Raw genomic sequence first — 11,832 nt, 5'->3', positions numbered from 1 at the left:
TTTTTTTCTGGCATCCTTTTTGGGGACATTGATGTTTATTTATTCCTCAAAGTTTTGAAAAATAAAGTTAAAACCATGAATGTTTTCATAAATAAAGTAGTTGTCTCTGTATTTATCATCATGTGCTCAAAGATCCAGTTTTAGTGTCAGAGATAGTTTGAACCCTAGATCTGCTTCAGCACATAAATCAATCTAAGGTTGACCAGGGCTACGCAGGTCTTTAGTAATCCCAGCATGAATGTTCATCGTCCTTTTACTGCACTCTAAAATGAAACGGCGTACGCAGGAATGAACTGGTCAGGGCTTTTTAGTGTGACAGGTATGTGGAGATCTGCGGCCCTCAGAGGGATTATGGGTAAAAAGCCTTTATATCATGAGGGCTACAGAATCAGAAAAACACGCCAACATGTTTCAACAAGCACACCTTCATCAGGACAGGGACAACATGGCCGCCAAGTTGCTTCCTTTAAAGGTTCTCCACAGATCACATGATGAGGTCAAAGGTTACACAATTACAGCTGTAAAGCAGCCGGTTAAATCTACCCATGATTCCTCAGATCATTAAAGACGGCAGCATTAAAAATCTGTATTCACTTTCCACTGAGCAGACAATAATGTTCTCTCTCACTAGTGTTGACATGATTGAGGACTAGAAGAGCTACAGGAGACAAGTCCAGTTCCCCATGTAGACCAGGAAACTGCTGCTTTTCAGGTAGACCTCCAGAAAGTCTGTTTTAGAGCATCTGTAGTCCGCCCCCCCTTTGGTTGGACCTTGGATGTGCTCAGTGATAATTTCAGAGAGCTGCAGCTGCCATGATCGGCCTCTTTAACGTACAGCCTCAGGAGATTGTGGATTTCCCGTTTTAGTGGCGTGTTTCTGTTGGGCCAGTCTGGCCTTCAGGCACTGACTACTCCCGATGTAAAAACACCCGCAGAGACGTCCAAGTGTGTAAACTCCACTAGGTATTAGAGTTTCTAGAAGACTTCATGTGTAAAGTAGCTGTACCCATAGTCCTCTCTGAATAGCCTCTCTCCTCTCAGATCTGGGGCATTGTTCTCAAAGTTCTCTGCGTCAGCATGCCTGCTGAACCTCAGCAGAACAGAGAAACTGACGGACAGGCTGATGGGTGGTTGTCGAGAGCTACGGCCCCTGGGGGGGGTGAAAACTGGACCTTGTTTTCTTTATAAGTACACAGTTTAGGCACAGCCCTTCATTGATAGGGGGTTAAATAAAGTTAGCTGAACATGCGTACCGAGGTCTGAGCTCATTTCTCCATCCTCTAGCAGAGGCAGGAGAAACTATAATGTTATCTTGTTTGAGGTGTAACAGATGAAGTTTACATATTTTCATCTTCAAATTGCTCCAATAATCACGTTTTCCATCTCATTTCTAAGCGGTCGGGCTCTAAACAGAAAGGAAGCATCATGGGGAAAGGGAATCAGGTGGGGATGGGGAATCAGGTGGGGATGAGGAATCAGGTGGGGATGGGGAATCAGGTGGGGATGAGGAATCAGGTGGGGATGGGGAATCAGGTGGGGATGAGGAATCAGGTGGGGATGGGGAATCAGGTGGGGATGGGGAATCAGGTGGGGATGAGGAATCAGGTGGGGATGGGGAATCAGGTGGGGATGGGGAATCAGGTGGGGATGAGGAATCAGGTGGGGATGGGGAATCAGGTGGGGATGTGGAATCAGGTGGGGATGGGGAATCAGGTGGGGATGGGGAATCAGGTGGGGATGAGGAATCAGGTGGGGATGGGGAATCAGGTGGGGATGGGGAATCAGGTGGGGATGGGGAATCAGGTGGGGATGGGGAATCAGGTGGGGATGGGCGCGTCAGCCACAGACTTCTTTCTAAAATAATCTTTTTTTTTCTAGGACCCTCTGAAAACACCTCCACGGCCACTTTTCTGTCCCTAGCCACCAGTTGAAAAGCACTGATTTAGATTTTTCTACTACAGCGGCGGTTAGGGGGTCAGCAGATGGCCTGAACGGGGGGGGGTCAAACTAAGGGAACAGCTGTTCGAGAAGGGGGGGTGTTAAACAAAGGGAACGGCTGCTGTCCGCCATGTTGTCTCTGTTATAACTCTACCGTGTCTATGAGGAGGCTAAAGCTAACAGCTAACTGTTTACTAGGGTTTAAAGGATTAAACTGTGACGTCAGGACCAGTGACGTCACATTAACGGAGGGGCTAGCCGTCTGCGGACTGTTGTTGTTCCTCTCTGTTAGCAGCTAAAGGCTAACAGCTAACACTAGGAGATGACTCGGTGCTAGTCTTTAACTCGGTTACCTTGGTCTGTTTGTTAGCTCGCGTCAGCTCTGTTTGACCCGGGTTAGCTCCGTTTAACCCGGGTTAGCGGTGGAAGGATGAGGACCGTGTCAGGACAGTTGCTTAGCATCGTTAGCATGTCGGGGCTAGTACCGTTATATCTGTTAGCTGTTAGCTTTATTCTCCAATGATTAGCCTGGTAGCTAGAGACTGATTAGTTCCCTGTTAGTCCTCTAGTTTGTTTATATCTATGTTGAAGCTGATTAACAATGAAAATGTCTGATTTAAGGATCAACACTGCCAGCTAACAGCTAGCGAACACTAGCTGTTAGCATCCTGGCTCTTTGTTTCCATCAGGGGAGCTGTTAGCTTGCACTGGTAGCTCTGTTAGCAGCGCTGGTACACTGATAGATGATTAACGGACTGTAGGGAGTTTCTGGGTCTAATGCTAAGCTTACAAATCTGACTGTACTGGTGTGAGTGTATCTCCTGCTTAGCTAACAGCTAGCTGTAGTATTGTTAGTGTTGTAGCAGCTCAAAAAGGTGATATGCAGCAGTCATCTGACCCAGGTGTGCTATGATCTTCATCATCTTCATCATCATGGCGCTAAGGTCACCTGTCATCTACCTGGTCCTCCTGTCAGGTGAGTTCATGTCATCATGTCTTCTCTAATAAGATTTACTGAAACACGTCCTGATTGATCAATGCTGATCAATAAATACTGATCTGAAATGGATGTTTCTGCCAGTCTATATCAGCTGTATATATCAGTCTATATCAGCTGTAAATATCAGTCTATATCAGCTGTTAATATCAGTCTATATCAGCTGTAAATATCAGTCTATATCAGCTGTAAATATCAGTCTATATCAGCTGTTAATATCAGTCTATATCAGCTGTAAATATCAGTCTATATCAGCTGTTAATATCAGTCTATATCAGCTGTAAATATCAGTCTATATCAGCTGTTAATATCAGTCTATATCAGCTGTTAATATCAGTCTATATCAGCTGTTAATATCAGTCTATATCAGCTGTTAATATCAGTCTATATCAGCTGTTAATATCAGTCTATATCAGCTGTTAATATCAGTCTATATCAGCTGTAAATATCAGTCTATATCAGCTGTTAATATCAGTCTATATCAGCTGTAAATATCAGTCTATATCAGCTGTTAATATCAGTCTATATCAGCTGTAAATATCAGTCTACATCAGCTGTAAATATCAGTCTATATCAGCTGTAAATATCAGTCTATATCAGCTGTAAATATCAGTCTACATCAGCTGTAAATATCAGTCTATATCAGCTGTAAATATCAGTCTATATCAGCTGTAAATATCAGTCTATATCAGCTGTTAATATCAGTCTATATCAGCTGTAAATATCAGTCTATATCAGCTGTAAATATCAGTATATATCAGCTGTACATATCAGACTACATAAGCTGTAAATATCAGTCTATATCAGCTCAGCTGTAAATATCAGTCTACATCAGCTGTAAATATCAGTCTATATCAGCTGTAAATATCAGTCTACATCAGCTGTAAATATCAGTCTACATCAGCTGTTAATATCAGTCTACATCAGCTGTTAATATCAGTCTATATCAGCTGTAAATATCAGTCTATATCAGCTGTAAATATCAGTCTATATCAGCTGTAAATATCAGTCTACATCAGCTGTTAATATCAGTCTACATCAGCTGTTAATATCAGTCTATATCAGCTGTAAATATCAGTCTATATCAGCTGTAAATATCAGTCTATATCAGCTGTAAATATCAGTCTATATCAGCTGTAAATATCAGTCTACATCAGCTGTAAATATCAGTCTATATCAGCTCTAAATATCAGTCTATATCAGCTGTAAATATCAGTCTATATCAGCTGTAAATATCATTCTCTATCAGCTGTAAATATCAGTCTATGTAAGCTGTAGATATCAGGCTGTATCAGCTGTAAATATCAGTCTACATCAGCTGTAAATATCAGACTACATAAGCTGTAAATATCAGTCTATATCAGCTCAGCTGTAAATATCAGTCTATATCAGCTGTAAATATCAGTCTCTCTACGCTGTAAATATCAGTCTACATCAGCTGTAAATATCAGTCTATATCAGCTGTAAATATCAGTCTACATCAGCTGTAAATATCAGTCTATATCAGCTGTAAATATCATTCTCTATCAGCTGTAAATATCAGTCTATGTAAGCTGTAGATATCAGTCTGTATCAGCTGTAAATATCAGTCTACATCAGCTGTAAATATCAGACTACATAAGCTGTAAATATCAGTCTATATCAGCTCAGCTGTAAATATCAGTCTATATCAGCTGTAAATATCAGTCTCTCTACGCTGTAAATATCAGTCTACATCAGCTGTAAATATCAGTCTATATCAGCTGTAAATATCAGTCTACATCAGCTGTAAATATCAGTCTATATCAGCTGTAAATATCAGTCTATATCAGCTGTAAATATCAGTCTATATCAGCTGTAAATATCAGACTACATAAGCTGTAAATATCAGTCTATATCAGCTCAGCTGTAAATATCAGTCTACATCAGCTGTAAATATCAGTCTCTCTACGCTGTAAATATCAGTCTATATCAGCTGTAAATATCAGTCTGTATCAGCTGTAAAAATCAGTCTATATCAGCTGTAAATATCAGTCTGTATCAGCTGTAAATATCAGTCTTTTTCAGCTGTAAATATCAGTCTATATCAGCTGTAAAAATCAGTCTACATCAGCTGTGAATATCAGTCTAAATCACCGGAAAATATCAGTCTGTATCAGCTGTAAATATCAGTCTCTATACGCTGTAAATATCAGTCTATATCAGCTGTAAATATCAGTCTACATAAGCTGTAAATATCAGTCTATATCAGCTCAGCTGTAAATATCAGTCTGTATCAGCTGTAAATATCAGTCTACATCAGCTGTAAATATCAGTCTATATCAGCTGTAAATATCAGTCTATATCAGCTGTAAATATCAGTCTATATCAGCTGTAAATATCAGTCTACATCAGCTGTAAATATCAGTCTACATCAGCTGTAAATATCAGACTACATAAGCTGTAAATATCAGTCTATATCAGCTCAGCTGTAAATATCAGTCTATATCAGCTGTAAATATCAGTCTCTCTACGCTGTAAATATCAGTCTACATCAGCTGTAAATATCAGTCTATATCAGCTGTAAATATCAGTCTACATCAGCTGTAAATATCAGTCTCTCTACGCTGTAAATATCAGTCTATATCAGCTGTAAATATCAGTCTATATCAGCTGTAAATATCAGACTACATAAGCTGTAAATATCAGTCTATATCAGCTCAGCTGTAAATATCAGTCTACATCAGCTGTAAATATCAGTCTCTCTACGCTGTAAATATCAGTCTATATCAGCTGTTAATATCAGTCTGTATCAGCTGTAAAAATCAGTCTATATCAGCTGTAAATATCAGTCTGTATCAGCTGTAAATATCAGTCTTTTTCAGCTGTAAATATCAGTCTATATCAGCTGTAAAAATCAGTCTACATCAGCTGTGAATATCAGTCTAAATCACCGGAAAATATCAGTCTGTATCAGCTGTAAATATCAGTCTTCATCAGCTGTAAATATCAGTCTATATCAGCTCAGCTGTAAATATCAGTCTGTATCAGCTGTAAATATCAGTCTATATCAGCTGTAAATATCAGTCTACATCAGCTGTAAATATCAGTCTATATCAGCTGTAAATATCAGTCTATATCAGCTGTAAATATCAGTCTATATCAGCTGTAAATATCAGTCTATATCAGCTGTAAATATCAGTCTACATCAGCTGTAAATATCAGTCTACATCAGCTGTAAATATCAGTCTACATCAGCTGTAAATATCAGTCTACATCAGCTGTAAATATCAGTCTATATCAGCTGTAAATATCAGTCTGTATCAGCTGTAATTATCAGTCTATATCAGCTGTAAATATCAGTCTATATCAGCTGTAAATATCAGTCTGTATCAGCTGTAAATATCAGTCTATATCAGCTGTAAATATCAGTCTATATCAGCTGTAAATATCAGTCTATATCAGCTGTTAATATTAGTTTATATCAGCTGTAAATATCAGTCTACATCAGCCGTAAATATCAGTCTACATCAGCTGTAAATATCAGTCTATATCAGCTCAGTTGTAAATATCAGTCTATATCAGCTGTAAATATCAGTCTACATCAGCTGTAAATATCAGTCTACATCAGCTATAAATATCAGTCTATATCAGCTCAGCTGTAAATATCAGTCTACATCAGCTGTAAATATCAGTCTCTATACGCTGTAAATATCAGTCTATATCAGCTGTAAATATCAGTCTACATCAGCTGTAAATATCAGTCTACATCAGCTGTAAATATCAGTCTACATCAGCTGTAAATACCAGTCTATATCACCGGAAAATATCAGTCTGTATCAGCTGTAAATATCAGTCTTCATCAGCTGTAAATATCAGTCTGTATCAGCTGTAAATATCAGTCTTCATCAGCTGTAAATATCAGTCTGTATCAGCTGTAAATATCAGTCTTCATCAGCTTTAAATATCAGTCTATATCAGCTGTGAATATCAGTCTTCATCAGCTGTAAATATCAGTCTGTATCAGCTGTAAATATCAGTCTTCATCAGCTGTAAATATCAGTCTGTATCAGCTGTAAATATCAGTCTTCATCAGCTGTAAATATCAGTCTATATCAGCTGTAAATATCAGTCTTTATAAGCTGTAAATATCAGTCTGTATCAGCTGTAAATATCAGTCTATATCAGCTGTAAATATCAGTCTTTATAAGCTGTAAAGATCAGTCTTTATCAGCTGTACATATCAGTCTATATCAGCTGTAAATATCAGTCTATATCAGCTGTAAAAATCAGTCTTTATAAGCTTTATATATCAGACTGTGTCAGCTCTAAATATCAGTCTATGTAAGCTGTAAATATCAGTCTGTAAAAATCAGCTGTAAATATCAGTCTATGTAAGCTGTAAATATCAGTCTGTATCAGCTGTAAATATCAGTCTGTATCAGCTGTAAAAATCAGTCTTTATAAGCTTTATATATCAGACTGTGTCAGCTCTAAATATCAGTCTATGTAAGCTGTAAATATCAGTCTGTAAAAATCAGCTGTAAATATCAGTCTATGTAAGCTGTAAATATCAGTCTCCATCAGCTGTAAATATCAGTCTACATCAGCTGTAAATATCAGTCTACATCAGCTGTAAATATCAGTCTACATCAGCTGTAAATATCAGTCTACATCAGCTGTAAATATCAGTCTGTATCAGCTGTAAATATCAGTCTGTATCAGCTGTAAATATCAGTCTATATCAGCTGTAAATATCAGTCTGTATCAGCTGTAAATATCAGTCTATATCAGCTGTAAATATCAGTCTGTATCAGCTGTAAATATCAGTCTGTATCAGCTGTAAATATCAGTCTACATCAGCTGTAAATATCAGTCTACATCAGCTGTAAATATCAGTCTCCATCAGCTGTAAATATCAGTCTCCATCAGCTGTAAATATCAGTCTACATCAGCTGTAAATATCAGTCTACATCAGCTGTAAATATCAGTCTACATCAGCTGTAAATATCAGTCTACATCAGCTGTAAATATCAGTCTACATCAGCTGTAAATATCAGTCTACATCAGCTGTAAATATCAGTCTATATCAGCTGTAGAGGTCTGATGTATGAATAAGCGAGTCTCTGTAGTTTTAGTTAGGACCAGCAGACCTATGTCAGATGAAGTCTAAAGCCCTTTTCAGACTGGCAGTGTGTTTTACTGCTTGCGTGTGCCACGCGTGTCAGCTCCGGCTTCTTCCAGGGCGGCTTTCACACAGGGGGCGAGTTTGCTGCATGTCAGCTTCATTTTCCTGCTCTCAAAGCTCTGTCCTTCTTTATGAGTTTTACCTGAGTAACACCCCCCTACAAGCTTATTGATTCAGCATATTGAGGAAGTTTGTCGGGAACTATTCAAGACAAAAGCATTCTGTACAATTGAAAGGAGTTTCTCTACAGAAATCCTAAACCAGGCTTTTAATTTGAAAAGCACAAACCAGAAAAGCATTCATAGGTGTTTATCTTTCCTGTGACATATTCTCCCAGTGTGGAGACAGAAAGCTTCACTAATAGTTGCTCTTTAGAGAACAACTTTATCAATCAGGCACATTTAATCTTGTGGCCTTCCTCAGCGTTATCAAGAAACACACTGTAAACTTATTCTATGTGCATATTTGCCACAATGATGTAAATATGGCTCTCCACTTATGATTTTCCTGTCTAATATGGTCCACAGCCACACGCGGTGCACAGAAAAAATAGGCGAGACTTCCAATCTCTGAACTCTCCGTACCTGAGCCGTGCGTATCAGCCGTGCGAGACGCAGCGCACATGCAGGCAGTCTGAAAGCCCTGACCTGTTTACATGCAATCAAACTGAAAATCCACGCGTCGTGGTCGAGACGCGCGCGCACGCTCCCAGTCTGAAACAGGCTTACGTGTTTATTCATCATCATTCCTGACTCTTTAAAGTCTCTTTGAATTACTGACATCCGATGACATATTAGGCCTGAAACTTTAAATGGATTGTTTTATAGACTCAAGGTTGAGGTCTGAACTATATTTAAATTTCAGCTACATTAATTTGTAAATGGACATGGGAAGAATTTCAGTTTTGTGTGTGAAAATGAGTGTTCTTCAGATGAGAACAGCTTTGGATAACCATACCCACCAGCAGAGTTCATGCTCCTGTTGGCCTTTACCAGTGATTGATGGAGTTTTAACACCTGAGCTAGTTCTGTAACCAAGGGGCGTGTCTTCTTCATTAGGACAGGTGAGGGCAGCCAGGCTGATTGAGAACCAAACAGCTGAATCGAGGTGAGGAGGTCTCTCCATCACTGTAACTCTGACTGAGCTGGTCCTGTTTGAAGATCTCTGTCAGGATGGATAGAGCCAGGGTGATTTGAAGGATTCACAGAGCCACAGAATAATCTTCACTTTTCTCTTCACGCGACCAAACGCTACAACGTGTTCCACGTGTTTCCTCTGTTGATACAGAGTTAAAGTGAAAATATTGATCAGTTAGTACATTTGCAGACAGTTAAGCTAACGTTATAGCTCCATGAGGATGACTAACTGGACTACTGTCCTTCTCTCAGTATAAAGCACTGGGAGGAGGACACTATACCACCTTTAAACACTCATCATCTTGTGCACCACTTCATGTTAACCTTGTCTGCCTTTTCCCAGGATACCTTGCTGCGTCTCAGAGGAATGACAACGTGTATGTGTCAGGGATTTCTAATGGTGAGGCTCTACCTACTGTTCAACCATACTGAGCTATACTGTAATAAACTAACCCCTCCCCCTCCTCTGTGAGCAGCCTGTGGTGAGGGGGCGGAGCTTCTCAGAGCATCTAGTGGTGTCATCACAAGCCCCGGCTGGCCCTTCCAGTACCCATCCAGACTGAACTGTAGTTGGAACATCAGAGCCCGACCTGGGGACACCATCACCATCAGGTAGGAGAGAACCAGCCTGTGGGCGTGGTCATGCCATTATATGCCAAGCAGTCAATCCTTAATTTATAAGGTCAATTCCTGTTTACATTCATCACATTTACCATTTAAATGCATCATATTTAAACCATATACTTACATTTTCAAATACCAGAATATCAGCTGTAAATATCAGTCTATGTAAGCTGTAAATATCAGTCTGTATCAGCTGTAAATATCAGTCTATATCAGCTGTAAATATCAGTCTGTATCAGCTGTAAATATCAGTCTATATCAGCTGTAAATATGAGTCTATATCAGCTGTAAATATCAGTCTATATCAGCTGTAAATATCAGTCTGTATCAGCTGTAAATATCAGTCTATATCAGCTGTAAATATCAGTCTATATCAGCTGTAAATATCAGTCTATATCAGCTGTAAATATCAGTCTACATCAGCTGTAAATTTTAGTCTATATCAGCTTTAAATATCAGTCTACATCAGCTGTGAATATCAGTCTGTATCAGCTCTAAATATCAGTCTATGTAAGCTGTAAATATCAGTCTATATAAGCTGTAAATATCAGTCTGTAAAAATCAGCTGTAATTATCAGTCTGTATCAGCTGTAATTATCAGTCTATATCAGCTGTAAATATCAGTCTGTATTAGCTGTAAATATCAGTCTACATCAGCTGTAATTATCAGTCTATATCAGCTGTAAATATCAGTCTTTATCAGCTGTAAATATCAGTCTACATCAGCTGTAAATATCAGTCTATATCAGCTTTAAATATCAGTCTACATCAGCTGTAAATATCAGTCTACATCAGCTGTAAATATCAGTCTATATCAGCTGTAAATATCAGTCTATATCAGCTGTAAATATCATTCTATATCAGCTGTAAATATCAGTCTACATCAGCTGTGAATATCAGTCTGTATCAGCTCTAAATATCAGTCTATGTAAGCTGTAAATATCAGTCTATATAAGCTGTAAATATCAGTCTGTAAAAATCAGCTGTAATTATCAGTCTGTATCAGCTGTAATTATCAGTCTATATCAGCTGTAAATATCAGTCTGTATTAGCTGTAATTATCAGTCTTTATCAGCTGTAATTATCAGTCTATATCAGCTGTAAATATCAGTCTTTATCAGCTGTAAATATCAGTCTGTATCAGCTGTAAATATCAGTCTACATCAGCTGTAAATATCAGTCTATATCAGCTGTAAATATCAGTCTACATCAGCTGTGAATATCAGTCTATATCAGCTGTAAATATCAGTCTGTATCAGCTGTAAATATCAGTCTGTATCAGCTGTAAATATCAGTCTTCATCAGCTGTAAATATCAGTCTACATCAGCTGTTAATATCAGTCTATATCAGCTGTAAATATCAGTCTATATCAGCTGTAAATATCAGTCTGTATCAGCTGTAAATATCAGTCTATATAAGCTGTAAATATCAGTCTATATCAGCTGTAAATATCAGTCTGTATCAGCTGTAAATATCAGTCTATATAAGCTGTAAATATCAGTCTGTATCAGCTGTAAATATCAGTCTATATAAGCTGTAAATATCAGTCTACATCAGCTGTTAATATCAGTCTATATAAGCTGTAAATATCAGTCTATATCAGCTGTAAATATCAGTCTACATCAGCTGTAAATATCAGTCTATATAAGCTGTAAATATCAGTCTACATCAGCTGTAAATATCAGTCTATATAAGCTGTAAATATCAGTCTGTATCAGCTGTAAATATCAGTCTATATAAGCTGTAAATATCAGTCTACATCAGCTGTTAATATCAGTCTATGTAAGCTGTAAATATCAGTCTATATCAGCTGTAAATATCAGTCTATATAAGCTGTAAATATCAGTCTATATCAGCTGTAAATATCAGTCTGTATCAGCTGTAAATATCAGTCTATATAAGCTGTAAATATCAGTCTGTATCAGCTGTAAATATCAGTCTATATAAGCTGTAAATATCAGTCTATATCAGCTGTAAATATGAGTCTATA

The 11,832-nt window shown here is 38.1% G+C and overlaps 1 protein-coding gene across 1 annotated transcript in view; it reads left to right on the top strand.

Annotated features, from left to right (window-relative positions):
• The first annotated feature begins 2,172 nt into the window (after positions 1–2,172).
• Positions 2,173–11,832, top strand: part of lrp12 (low density lipoprotein receptor-related protein 12) — a 20,768-nt gene continuing 11,108 nt past the window's right edge. The window contains exons 1-3 of the mRNA XM_041808960.1: positions 2,173–2,914; positions 9,561–9,617; positions 9,694–9,829. Coding sequence (XP_041664894.1) covers positions 2,848–2,914; positions 9,561–9,617; positions 9,694–9,829 — 260 coding nt within the window. The 5' untranslated portion in view covers positions 2,173–2,847. The remainder of the gene's footprint in view (positions 2,915–9,560; positions 9,618–9,693; positions 9,830–11,832) is intronic.

The sequence above is a fragment of the Cheilinus undulatus genome, linkage group 16, assembly GCF_018320785.1.
Source record: "Cheilinus undulatus linkage group 16, ASM1832078v1, whole genome shotgun sequence".
Classification (NCBI taxonomy): Eukaryota; Metazoa; Chordata; class Actinopteri; order Labriformes; family Labridae; genus Cheilinus; species Cheilinus undulatus.
This window is presented reverse-complemented; position numbering and strand designations above follow the sequence as displayed.